Source organism: Plasmopara halstedii (genome assembly GCF_900000015.1).
Source record: "Plasmopara halstedii genome assembly, contig: Scaffold_650, whole genome shotgun sequence".
Taxonomy (NCBI): domain Eukaryota; phylum Oomycota; class Peronosporomycetes; order Peronosporales; family Peronosporaceae; genus Plasmopara; species Plasmopara halstedii.
The window spans coordinates 447,300-458,799 of record NW_020187567.1 but is presented as its reverse complement, the minus strand read 5'-3'; the positions used below and the strand labels follow the sequence as shown (position 1 = coordinate 458,799).

Here is an 11,500-nt window from a genome sequence, read left to right as displayed (position 1 = left end):
TTTTTTACATGTGTACCGCTGAGTAAATGCCTTTGAGAAATACTGCGACTTACTTGTACTGATCGGTCGGAGAAATCTAAAAATAATATAATCTAGCGATTATTTGCAAATGCTGATGCTGCTTATGAGGAGCAAATACTCGCTGCCTTTGAATCGGCACTATCTGCATTCATAAGAACTGCGTGAGGCTACCAGACAAGTCAGACTTGTTGCACGGTTATTCAGCATTGTTCAAATGCTAAGTGTGACGAGTTTTGGCGGTTAATAAAAATGAAGATTTTCGTTATAGATTGGAGTTAAGCAGCTTTGATAGATAACATCATTGGCAGAAGACCTGCACAAGAATTGGTTACTACATGGTAAATTGTGATGCTCAATTTCGAATTGAAGATTATCCCAGATATTCTAAATACTGATGATGGCGAATCTGCAGGGGTTCACTAAGATGGCACACCAAGTGGGTGGCCATGCCACTTCCAAAACGAGTAAATTATGCTTGTCCGTGTAACACTGTTGGTACGGCTAATATGTGCGCTTATTGTTGTCTTTCCGCTGCGCTTGCCAGGTCTGAAGGCTAATAACGGACGCATCTTGAAGCCTTTTCAAAGCAAAGGGCGAGGCATGAACGAGTGCACGTTTTATGAACGCGTATTTTTCTTAGAGTCTGGTTCGCTCGAACTTGCAGAATTACAAAAATTTTTGCCGAAATATTACGGAACAATTATAGTTCCGGAGGTCGCGAATGGCGAGGAGGGCAGTGAATTGCATCCCGGACGTAAGTAAGTTTTCTCAAGTTGAATGCGAAAAATAACGAGTTATGTTTTTGATTTGTACCAGAGTACTTGATGCTAGAAGATCTTACTTGGGACAGAAAGTGGCCGTGTATCATGGATGTCAAGATGGGCACTCAATCTTACGAGGATGACGCATCAGCTGAAAAAATTGCACACGAGAAATCGAAGTTTCCGTTGCAGGAGATAGTAGGACTTCGCATCCAAGGCATCAAGGTATTTGATCGAGCAAAAATGAACTACAATGTATATGATAAGTATTTTGGCCGCAACATCGCTGATGTGGACCATCTTGCTCAAGCCTTTCAACGCTATTTTCCAGCGAATGACATTGCGAAGACAATTGTGCTTCTGGAGGCAGTAAGTTTTGAGGAGTGTCTGCTTACGAATTTGTGATACAAGCTTTTATTGATTTGCGGCATGTTTTAGTTCTTGCGTCGCCTAGACCAACTTAGAGATTGGTTCGAAAAGCAGCGAGGGACACGATTTATCGCTAGCTCCTTCCTCTTTTTATACGACGGGGAAAGGTCAATCCAAGACCCAAACGCTGTGGCAGAAACCTTTGGGGCCGATATTCGTCTCATTGACTTTGCTCATGCGACACAGTCACTTTCTCCAACGCAAGACGATGGCTTGCGAACCGGCATTGCCACGTTGATCAATTGTTTCCAAACACTTTACCACAAGATACAAACTGAGTCGAGTTGCACATTACATGCAGACGCAGCGGAAAAGTAATAATAATTGGCATCGTGGAGCTTTGAGCTGCATCAGAGCATAATCTTTAGTTCAGTTCAGATGAAAAAAACGTTTCGAAAAAGTACAATTCACCAATAATGGCTTCTTAGAGGCGTCCACTAAGGTTTCTTCGAAAAATCCTTACGCAAAAATAGTATGAGCCAAGGACAAAGCTCAGGCAAGCAGAGGTACGCCGACAAGTACCGCACAGAGTTGGAGCGTCTGATACGCGTTTACGAACCGGAAAACAATTTAACAGCCGCGCGGCTGCTTGAATTATATGCGGGCATGGAGCATGAACTTGTCGAATGTTATCGTCACTATTACACCGGCAAAGACAGTTTTCGCGTGGCTCTCGCCAACAACCAGGATGCCACCAACTCTTCGCACATTTCATCGTTTAAACCGCTACATCTGCCCACATCGGCCATGGGAGCCTATCTGCGGGCCAAATTGCAGTCAAGACGAAGCGGTGCGGCCCGTAATGCCAAATTGGAGGATATACGTGGCCCGACTGCTGTCGAGAGTCCGAATTGGAGACGTGCTGTGGTCGTTGTACATCGACGGCGATCTAACAGTCTCTCTGCCAGGCAACAGCACGAAAGAGGTTCTAACTTTGAGATCGACGAGACCGAAATGCTTCAGCACCGACGCTTAGGTCGAAGCAGCTCGTAGACTGTGTTCCACCCGAATTTCTAACCAGGATGTGTAAAAAAAATGTAGCTTAGCTGTCTTGACTGTTACATGTAAGTTGCGCTGCACCTGTCCCGTGGAAGCCCTTTGCCCTACACCGAAAAAGTCGGGACTTATTCAAGCAAGAGAAGGGGAAGGTGAAGTTACTTGCCATCTTTTGCACATTGAAGAAATCAAGATGTTGGTGGTGCCGCTGTACATGGGCTGAGGCGCGTCAAGTAACGTTCGCAGGTTTAGAGTTTCGATGAAACAACGTATCTGATTGTTGACTTTTTAGACTAGATTTAAACTTAAATGGAAGGAAGGCTTTGTGCCGAAACCAACAGCAATCAACACAATTCGCTGCCGATCCATAGCTAGACGTTTCTATCTCTATTACAACAGTGCAGTCAAGTCACCGAGTTGCTAGCACTCAGTTTTACCTTCGTCGAATTGAGCACGACGTACAGCCACCTTATGCTGGGCTTCATAACATTTGCATTTGCTGCTGCTGTTGTTGCTGAATGCTATGGATTTGGTGGGGTTGATATCCGTTCGCAGTGTAATACATCATATTTGTTTGCTGTTGAGACGTCGACTGTTCACCGGATGCAGATGAATGCGGCGGGTGCTGACTATAGTACCCACGAGTAGCCTGCTGCTGACTGTATGCTGCAGCTGCTGCGGCTGAGTCTGCTGGGCTAAGGTGGTGGTGGTACTGCGACGATTGTGAGGGGTACGGCAAGTGGTGGCTAGACTGTTGCGAGTGATGTTGTTGTTGCTGCTCCTTGCTGACATCAAAGTAGTCAACCCTTCCGTCCGAATGATGCTGTGGTAACTCTGACTTTGAGGTCCAATGTTGCGAATATGAATTTTTTATATGATCAGGAGCAGCGCGCGATACATAAGCTTGACGGTCCATAGCACCAGCAGATTTGTACATACCACCAGACACGGAAGGAAGGGCACTGTTGTCCACAGACACATGATAACGAGTGGAGTTGTTAGCCTGGAGACTGATAGGCTCATATGATCGCTGGTCCGCGTGAATCTGCAGGTACTGGCCAGCGTTGCTCGATGCATCGTAGCCTTTATAGCGCATGTCCATTTCAACGCGCTGCTGGTGCAAGTATGCAGCGCGCTGCGGGTCGACTTGACCATGTGAATCCCGCAAATCTTTCACACCCATTGCAAACGTCGGCGTTGTAATCTGTCGCATATCCATCATGTGCTGCGGCAAGGACACAGCCGTAGCAAGCTGATCTTTGGGCAGCTTGCCCTTAGCGGCATTGGCATGGTAAGAGCATTTGCCTTTCTTGCGCGCAGGCTTGTTGCATCCTGGATGATCGCAGCGTTTCCCACCGCCATGCTCAGCACAAAAGCCTCCACCACGATCGTTTTTAGTGCAGTCAGGATGCTGGCAGAATCGACTACCGCCGTGACCAGCGCAAAAACCGCCACGCTGTGCGCCTTTGTTGCAGCCTTCTTTCTCACATCGTTGACCACCGCCGTGTGCACGACAAAAGCCACCACCTTGACTACTCTTGGTACATCCAGAGCTCTGACAGCGCAAGCCGCCACCGTGAGCCTTGCACAGACCGTTCGATTGAGATGCTTTTGTACAACCAGGCTGGGTGCAGCGCTTACCACCGCCGTGACGAATGCAAAGGCCCTGGCCCTGACTGCTGCGCTCGCAACCATCCACCATGCAACGTCGACCGCCCCCGTGAGCCTTACAAAGACCCTTAGAGCGCACACGCTTTGTACAACCAGGCATGGTGCAGAGTCGATTGGATTTAAGTGAATCATTTCGAGCCGTAACAGAGGAGTTTTTAAGAATCGTGTTAGAGATTGAGGCAGCGGATGTAGAAGCTTGAGACTGCATCTTAGTGACACTAGTCGGGGAAGTATTAACGGACGATTGCTCGGTCTTGGTCTGCATGTCAGTAGCAATTGTGTGATCCTTATGACCATTGCTGGAATTAGCTGAGCCATTAACGACTAGTGATTTGTGAACATTTAACTCATGCATCGCGCGCTCTTGCGCATACCGTTGGTAAGAAGCCGGATCATAATTGAAAGCATCCGAGGCATCGAGTGCAGCGGCGCTCGAATCTTGCGGCTGCATGATAGTATTGCGAGTGGATGGGGACTGGGACGCCGAAGATGTGGACGTGGAGGCCATAAAACTAACTGATGTGCTCCGGCAAAAAAAATACTTTTAGATAAGGAGACAGGCACCGCAGAGACGAAGACGAGCGAGGCGAGTGGAGTACCAACGGCCTGGTAGGAATGGTAATAAGCGCAGGACGACCACTCACCCTTGGAGCAGCCTCCCCCCTCGCATCTGCTTCTGGCTATGCACAGACGGGAAAGAAGGGGCAGCCGGAGAGGTTAGGGGTGCAGCAGCGATTCAATCTTTATTTAAACTCCAATCGCAACGCCGATTGTGTGATCAATAGGTGGCCATTTCTCTATCTGGCTTTTCTCTTGAGACACGTGTCAAACTGAGACGGCAGTTAGCAAAGAAAAGTAATTAATTACCTTGTAGCTAGTCACTTAAGATAGCATCACCCAACTGCTCAAACTCGACCATGAGTCAACCCTCATGATATCAATACACCGCTCAATCTCGCCGGGTAACCGACAAATTTTTAAATTTACGGTCAACGATGCAAAGGCACGACAGAATTCGCCCAAAGCCGGGGTAGATCCCATCGCGTGTCCCAGCACATCTCCCTGAATCTTTTCTGGCGCACGTGACAAGAGACTTTCTTGAAGAAAGTAGCAAGATGAACCAATAGCAACAATTTGCCCACGTTACGCGCTTTGCGTTGATTGGTAGAATTTAAACACTAAGGTGTGGCGCTGCCTGGTCGCCAAAAATCTGGATGTGTTTGCGCGCACCCGATGTGAGCTACTAAAACAGCGGCGAGCCCATTTACGATATGCAGCGATCTATCGAACACAGTAATGGTCGCGCAATCATTACAAAAACTGTTATGTAACCTACAGTGTTTGTTGTTTGCCACTAAGAATGTCACAGTAGTACCATGGACATCCCCTTGCGGCGATAAATGACCATGTACTTACAATCTCTACACATCCCCAGTGACTGCGCGACCCTTTTTGTCACCAATTTATTTGTCCTACAGCAAACTAAAATACAAAATTGCAGTACAAGTACTACTGATATTAAGTCTAGTGCAGCGGCTTTGTCGATTCGACAGTGCAGCTGCTTTGTCGAATCGACAATGCAGACCAGGACAGCAGCCCTTTCGTTAACCAACTTAGCCGCCGAAAGATCCCGCCGTGAAAATTTGATTCGATATCTGTTAAGCGCATCGCCACAGATGCTATAGTAAGCCAGACGTGCGCAGCTTGTGTCCATTGTGGACCCAACGAACGTCGCGTTGGGCTCGGTCTTACACAACAAATTGCAGGTGGTACCTGGCCTGCAAATCAGCAAAATGCCACGATGCATTTAGCTGGAACAAGATCATGTACAAAATTGAACTGCGATTGAATAGTGTGGGTACGGAAGAAAGTGAGAAAGATTCGAGGAAATGCTCCAGAGAACGGATGCACCACTGATTGCGGATCGCAGTATCGACAGTACATTTGTGTGGACCACTGTCCTCCTGCACCGTATAGAAACCGAAAATCAAGCTTTTTGACACCATGGTGACGCTCTAAAGTTGGAGGGCCAATGCATATGCTTGAGGGCGACGCAGTTGCCGGACTTGATCAAATTGCGATTATACAACGAAGATGAATGAGGAGGTCAGTCAAATGTTTTTAAAAGGACTGTCCATCAGACATTGAAATTCTTCCAAAATTGCTTCATAGGAGGTCATGCAGTTGACCAATTAGTTCCACGACTGCATCAGAGCTTACTTTAACAGCGCTGAGCTGAAACAAATGCAGACTTCATTATTTGATGCAGCCTTAATCGAAACGTATCCGTCATGTGATTGACTCTGTACAGAAACGATTCAAGCTTACCCGTTTTTTCGATCCGAAATGAATGGTGCAGTTCCAAAAGTTGAAACTCTTTTGCAGTTATGAAGTTAGATAAAGGTAATCGACTTGTCAATGCTTTGCGGGCCTGAAGTAATCGCGATGAGGTGACAGTAGTCCGCCCGGCTCTTCACGTATCGCATTAAGCCTGGTCTATGTTATCAGCAACTGGTTTATCGGAGCTGTATACATTACTAGTGCATTGGTACTTTATCTTGCATACGCACACACGGTCTATGGTGGGCAACGCCACCAGATCGTTGGATTGATCCATACTTGGTCCACGACGTCATCGGCGATATTACGACCGATTGAAAAATTAATAGTAGTCAGTATTTGCTTAATTCTAAAGTACATACGAGGTATTTGCTTCTAAAATTCTCGAATATGAAGCATGAGGATGGGTCGCTCGCTCAAAATTCATACATTCTTTTAGAACACTTTGCGAAGGTGTCGCCGTTAAGCTTTGATTGATATGAAGGGGGAGTCCGTCATAACTGTCTTATAATTTAAGTCTGAATACAAAGTACCGTCAGCAGTTACGAATACAGCTGTAAGCAGCTCGAAGGTGTGACGCGCCTTTTAATGTAAGCGAGCAAAATGGTTGAGATTAGCGTAATTCCAATTGATCAGGAATAAGAACTGCTGAGCACCTTACATAGGCTCGCTCTGACTACTGTGAATGTCGTCACTATCACCTCTCGGCCAAGTTCAAAAAAAAATGTGCGCGGCCCTATGTGTACATAAGAAACGCGCTACAGTCCTGATCAGAACTTATGAGTCCTGCAGCAATCTTCAGCGAACTGGAAGGATTTAGTCCACCAGTTTTGCGCCAATAGTGATTGCTTATTTTCGGAGTTCATTTCTATTGAATCGATAAGCTTGAGCTTTTTCATACCGTACACACTCTCCTTGGACGATTGCGATGCGGTGCCATGCGGGACAAGCTGTCGTGTATGTGGATCGTGGTGACGAGCGTTTAATGCAAGAAAAGGGCTTTGCTAGCAGAAAACTCGAACACGTGGATTTTTACGAGTACCGTACACCGTGACCAACTATCAATACGTATGATGAACTATGTGATAGTACTACATTTGTAGTACATGGTACATGGTACATTGGTACATGGTACAATGAAGAATGTTAATGTACCATGCAGTTTATTTGTTCCATTTGCACTACAAGGCACATAGGGTCTAGGGGTACTCGAAATATTATATCAAATACAAGTTGAGCGGACGAAGTGGTCCACTGAAGTACGCTAATTGAAAAAGCGCACGAGCTAATGAGAATTCTCTGGTATTGCCGGAATTGTCTAAGTGTAGTTATCGAGTTCCGGTTGTTCTGAACCGCAGGTATGGCGATTCGACGCGTCATCAGAATGATTGTAGTCATTAAAATCCAGCATAGCATGTGTTCCGAACCGTAATTTTACCCGGTTCCATGTCGACAATTTTGACCATTCCAAGTTTCAAAAATAAAATTTAGCACTGCCTCTCTCTTTTTTTCTAACCTACCCCCTCCCTCTATCTATAAGTTCAATTTTGATATATAAAAGTATAAGAACTCGAAACTGGAGCCTTCTAATTATCAAAATTTGGTTCGAACCAGAGTTCTCACATCTGATCTTATCACCTGTGTCTCTGTCGGGCCAAGATTTGCGGTGAAATGCGATCACCACTTGACGGATGAACACACTGTGGAAAACTTAATTCTAATCCGGATGAAGAAGAGATGAGAGCGTTTAAATTGTTGCTCGCGATCCTGCTTTATATTCCGCAATTCTCAAGTCACTTCAGCTCAAATCGTTCATTATTCCTTGAAACGGAATTGTAAGCACGTGACGACATTTTGAAACTCGAAATTGACGAATATCAAGAAAACAAGCTCGGACTTGGCAAGGTATTTGCATGACCATCAGTACGTTTAAAAGGCACCTCATGTACTCTTGTCCAGCTTTCGGTGGAGATTCTGGTGCCGCAATTGTATGAAAGATAGATTTTTGCTGGCGTCCACTTGGAAACAATCAATGCGCTCGTGAGCAAATTGAACGCAGATAGATCAGTAAGGATCGTCTAACTGGTGTGGGGAAGTCTCTGAAAAACATCGTCAGTAGCGGACTAGCGCAAGGTTTTTATGCTCTCATCGCATCTGTACTACATGTCCATTGTACATCAGCGTGGTCTCTAAGACCCTCGAAGTGGTCTTTCAATCTAAAAAATACGTTAATGTTGTCTCTAAAACCCCATTGCAATACATTTACGTGCACTGTAGCACAACTACATATATACTGAACTTTTACTCGAAGACTAAGATGATAAGCTCTTGTACAAGGTGCTCGACTCCATTTCGATGTAGCAGTGGTCACTTCACGCTAAACGACAGCAATGTTTGCCGCGCTAAAAAACAGAAACATTACTTGCACCACCGTTGAAAGAAAAGCCTCAACCTATCGAACTTCTGTTACTAGCGCAAATAAATTCACATTGTTCCCTTATCACCTGACCGATTTTACCCCCGTCATTTTAATCGCAACTTTCACAAAGAATTTTGAAATGAGATGTATGGGGGCTTTCATTGACTTGATTGAATTCATGTCTCAATTAAATGATACACAAGGTATGACAGCAAACCGAGATTTTTATCAGAATCAATCAAAAACGAGCGATCAGCACTGCTGAGTACTTACGCGAGTAAGCCCCTCTAATATAGCAGCTTCAACTTTGCATAATCAAACCATTCAGTTCATGCGTTTGCTCATAAAAAACTTACAAATTATTATCGAAGATACAGCGATTTTGTTTAATCTCCGATTTCCTCTGACATCTCCGATCTTGGGTTGTCAATACTTATCGACTTGCTGGCATCTAATCTAAATACTTTGTAGTTCAGGGACGATGTCATCTCAAGGACGTTGAGTGTCATGTACCATGTGCGCAACGCTATGACTTGAAGTCAGACTATAAGCTTTATGCAGATGTAATAGACAGACTGAACAAAAAGCCATTCTGATGGTCGTGCACACAGAAAATGGAAATCAATGTTGCCAAGCCGACCAAAAACGAGATCGAAATTTCGAATTGTTCGCTCAAACGAGTCAACATCGATGAGTGATCCCGCTCAGATAAATAATTTTCGGCATGGATTGACGAATCATTTAAGCCTACGGATCCCGACCAGTTGATGGTCTTCCACCATCGCAGATTCTAGGTATACAATTCAAACTCTTCGTCTTGAGACAGGTTCAAATAAAATCATGCTTCAGTTGTGCAGCGGGGCTGCCGCTCAGAGGAAGCTAAGCTAAGGTCACCGACCTTACATTCTTAACAAGAACCTGTACGAGTGCACCGGATCGCAATCCGCTACCTCCAAGAACTTTTAAAACCCCAACATAGGTATAGAGACTCTTCCGTTCAAAATTGAAACTGTATTTAATTTTAGTTGCAGCATATCTAAAACCTTAGTGTTTTCCTAATCAACATTGTAATACCTAATTAATATGGTAAAACCTAATTAATATACATTACTACTAGCAATCCTGCCACTTACGGTGTGGCCACACCATTGTGTGATTACAGCAACTTGTGAAATCCACACCTATGTACGGTCACACCATCTTGTGTGACCCGCCCTTTTATACAAGGGTACGTATGACCCCGTTACAAATTGTGTTCAATATTTGTTCAAGTTATCTGATGCTCTTGTGTACACACCATGAAAGTGACAGATGTTATTAAAGCCAATTGAAAATCAACCTCCCTAACATGTACTTCTAGTTCTGATACAACAAGACTGAAATGGATGGACTGCTATACAGGAAGTACAGTTAAAGTGGTCCACACAACATGTGTAATGGGACCTGGCCCATTTATCACGCCGTGGGCGCTCATCGCGCAACTAAGACGCCCACATGTGCCAATGAATGTAGGCCTTCTGCACGAGAAAGTCGCCCCGCAAGCGCTAGGTCAGCCCGGATGTCATCAGTCCCCAGGAACTCTGCCTCTTCAGCCTTCTGGGAGAGCCTATGCCCTTCATAGAAGATGTACATGGGTTACTTGAAGCTAGCGAGAACACCGAATACGGTCTAATCAGCTCGCACACTAGGTGAGGAAAACACGCCGACGTACTCGTCTTAGTATCTTACTTTGTAGCGTCAGTCAGAAAGACGTACATTCAGAGTGTCGCCTCATGCTTGACTTTGTAAAATAAGATGCACGTCACGGACATCGAAGTGACATAACTTTATCTCCAGCTCCATCTGCTTACAGACCTGCTCGTCTATATAAGTCAGCTGTAGCAGTCATGACTGAGGGTCTAATTCATCGCAAGGTCGGTCGCCACCCACAAGTGAAATTCTTTGCGACGGGCAGCCCTGCCTTTCTTCCAGAGGCGATGAGGGTCAAGGGTACGTCAGGGCAACGCGGTCACGGCACTAGGGCAAGCTTGCCAAAGAAGAGCCCTAATATTTCATTTTTAATGGCAACCCTTCCACTATGAAGTTCATGTGTCAACCCTGATACATCCACTGACCCACCAGAAATGAGATAAATCAGACCTCAGGCACGCTGTCTTAACTTTGCCATCGCGCTACCTGGAAATAGGCACTTCAAGCGGATCAGAACCGCTTTGCTGCTTTGGAGCATAGGGTAGCCTAATTGCAGGGGATAATGGAGACGCTGCTCTGTCTGAAATAAAACTCTTCAAAAGCTGACTGGGTCCTTAGACCGGGGTCATGGCATGGCTCTAGCAAATTCACGTCGATCAAAGTAGTTGTTCACATCATCCAGAAGATGTCAGAAGTATATTCTAATCCCTTTCTCGCTGCGACAGTGACGATTGCTCGCTACTTTGTCGTATATACTGCAGACACTGCATAGGCAAATAAGCTGGATAAAAACATTTGCCTTACAGCAAACTCAGTTGTGTTTTTCTTGCCTCTGGCATCGGCGTATTGCTTATGGTGGCTCGCAGTCATAGCATCGCTCACACTAAGCATGACGCTCAACATCATCGAGGAAAAAAACTGATTTTATTTTGAAGTAAAGCCGACTTGATTGCAGCAAGTCAAATCAGCAGCTCACCAAAGATAAGATCATTGCGGCAACTTGGTAGAGTCAAAGGTACCCGAGATGATGTCAAACAAATGTAAAATGGGGTAAGGCCTTACTGCGTAATTTAACATAAAGAAAATGCGTGGGAGCAACTTGCTCCGGTACCGCTGACTCTCCACGCAAGTGGATGTTGACCTTTGATGACGCAAGTCTCATATTCCGTCTGAC

The 11,500-nt window shown here is 45.3% G+C and overlaps 5 protein-coding genes across 5 annotated transcripts; 3 read left to right on the top strand and 2 right to left on the bottom strand.

Annotated features, from left to right (window-relative positions):
* Positions 1 to 356: 356 nt before the first annotated feature.
* Positions 357 to 1,529, top strand: PHALS_12745 (inositol polyphosphate; the record flags this gene model as incomplete). Its single annotated transcript, XM_024728356.1, has 5 exons — positions 357 to 359; positions 434 to 485; positions 566 to 775; positions 838 to 1,151; positions 1,221 to 1,529. The coding sequence occupies 5 exons, from the start codon at positions 357 to 359 to the stop codon at positions 1,527 to 1,529; spliced, it is 888 nt and encodes a 295-aa protein (XP_024578842.1).
* A 156-nt stretch (positions 1,530 to 1,685) lies between these two features.
* Positions 1,686 to 2,204, top strand: PHALS_12744 (uncharacterized protein; the record flags this gene model as incomplete). The annotated part of the gene is made up of 1 exon (XM_024728355.1): positions 1,686 to 2,204. The coding sequence occupies one exon, from the start codon at positions 1,686 to 1,688 to the stop codon at positions 2,202 to 2,204; it is 519 nt and encodes a 172-aa protein (XP_024578841.1).
* A 49-nt stretch (positions 2,205 to 2,253) lies between these two features.
* On the bottom strand, positions 2,254 to 4,329 carry PHALS_12743 (uncharacterized protein; the record flags this gene model as incomplete). The annotated part of the gene is made up of 2 exons (XM_024728354.1): positions 2,254 to 2,314; positions 2,942 to 4,329. The coding sequence occupies 2 exons, from the start codon at positions 4,327 to 4,329 to the stop codon at positions 2,254 to 2,256; spliced, it is 1,449 nt and encodes a 482-aa protein (XP_024578840.1).
* A 585-nt stretch (positions 4,330 to 4,914) lies between these two features.
* On the bottom strand, positions 4,915 to 6,583 carry PHALS_14630 (uncharacterized protein). Its single transcript, XM_036407530.1, has one exon. It carries the CDS (start codon positions 5,683 to 5,685, stop codon positions 5,242 to 5,244), a length of 444 nt encoding a protein of 147 aa, XP_036263224.1. The 5' UTR covers positions 5,686 to 6,583; the 3' UTR covers positions 4,915 to 5,241.
* Positions 6,584 to 7,849: 1,266 nt separating this feature from the next.
* On the top strand, positions 7,850 to 9,007 carry PHALS_14628 (uncharacterized protein). Its single transcript, XM_036407529.1, has one exon. It carries the CDS (start codon positions 8,609 to 8,611, stop codon positions 8,900 to 8,902), a length of 294 nt encoding a protein of 97 aa, XP_036263223.1. The 5' UTR covers positions 7,850 to 8,608; the 3' UTR covers positions 8,903 to 9,007.
* Positions 9,008 to 11,500: the final 2,493 nt, after the last annotated feature.

What these genes read in the sequence shown, in the direction of transcription:
- PHALS_14630 (XM_036407530.1), bottom strand. Translation starts at nt 5,685, where the DNA reads ATGCATCGTGGCATTTTGCTGATTTGCAGGCCAGGTACCACCTGCAAT.
- PHALS_14628 (XM_036407529.1), top strand. Translation starts at nt 8,609, where the DNA reads ATGTTTGCCGCGCTAAAAAACAGAAACATTACTTGCACCACCGTTGAA.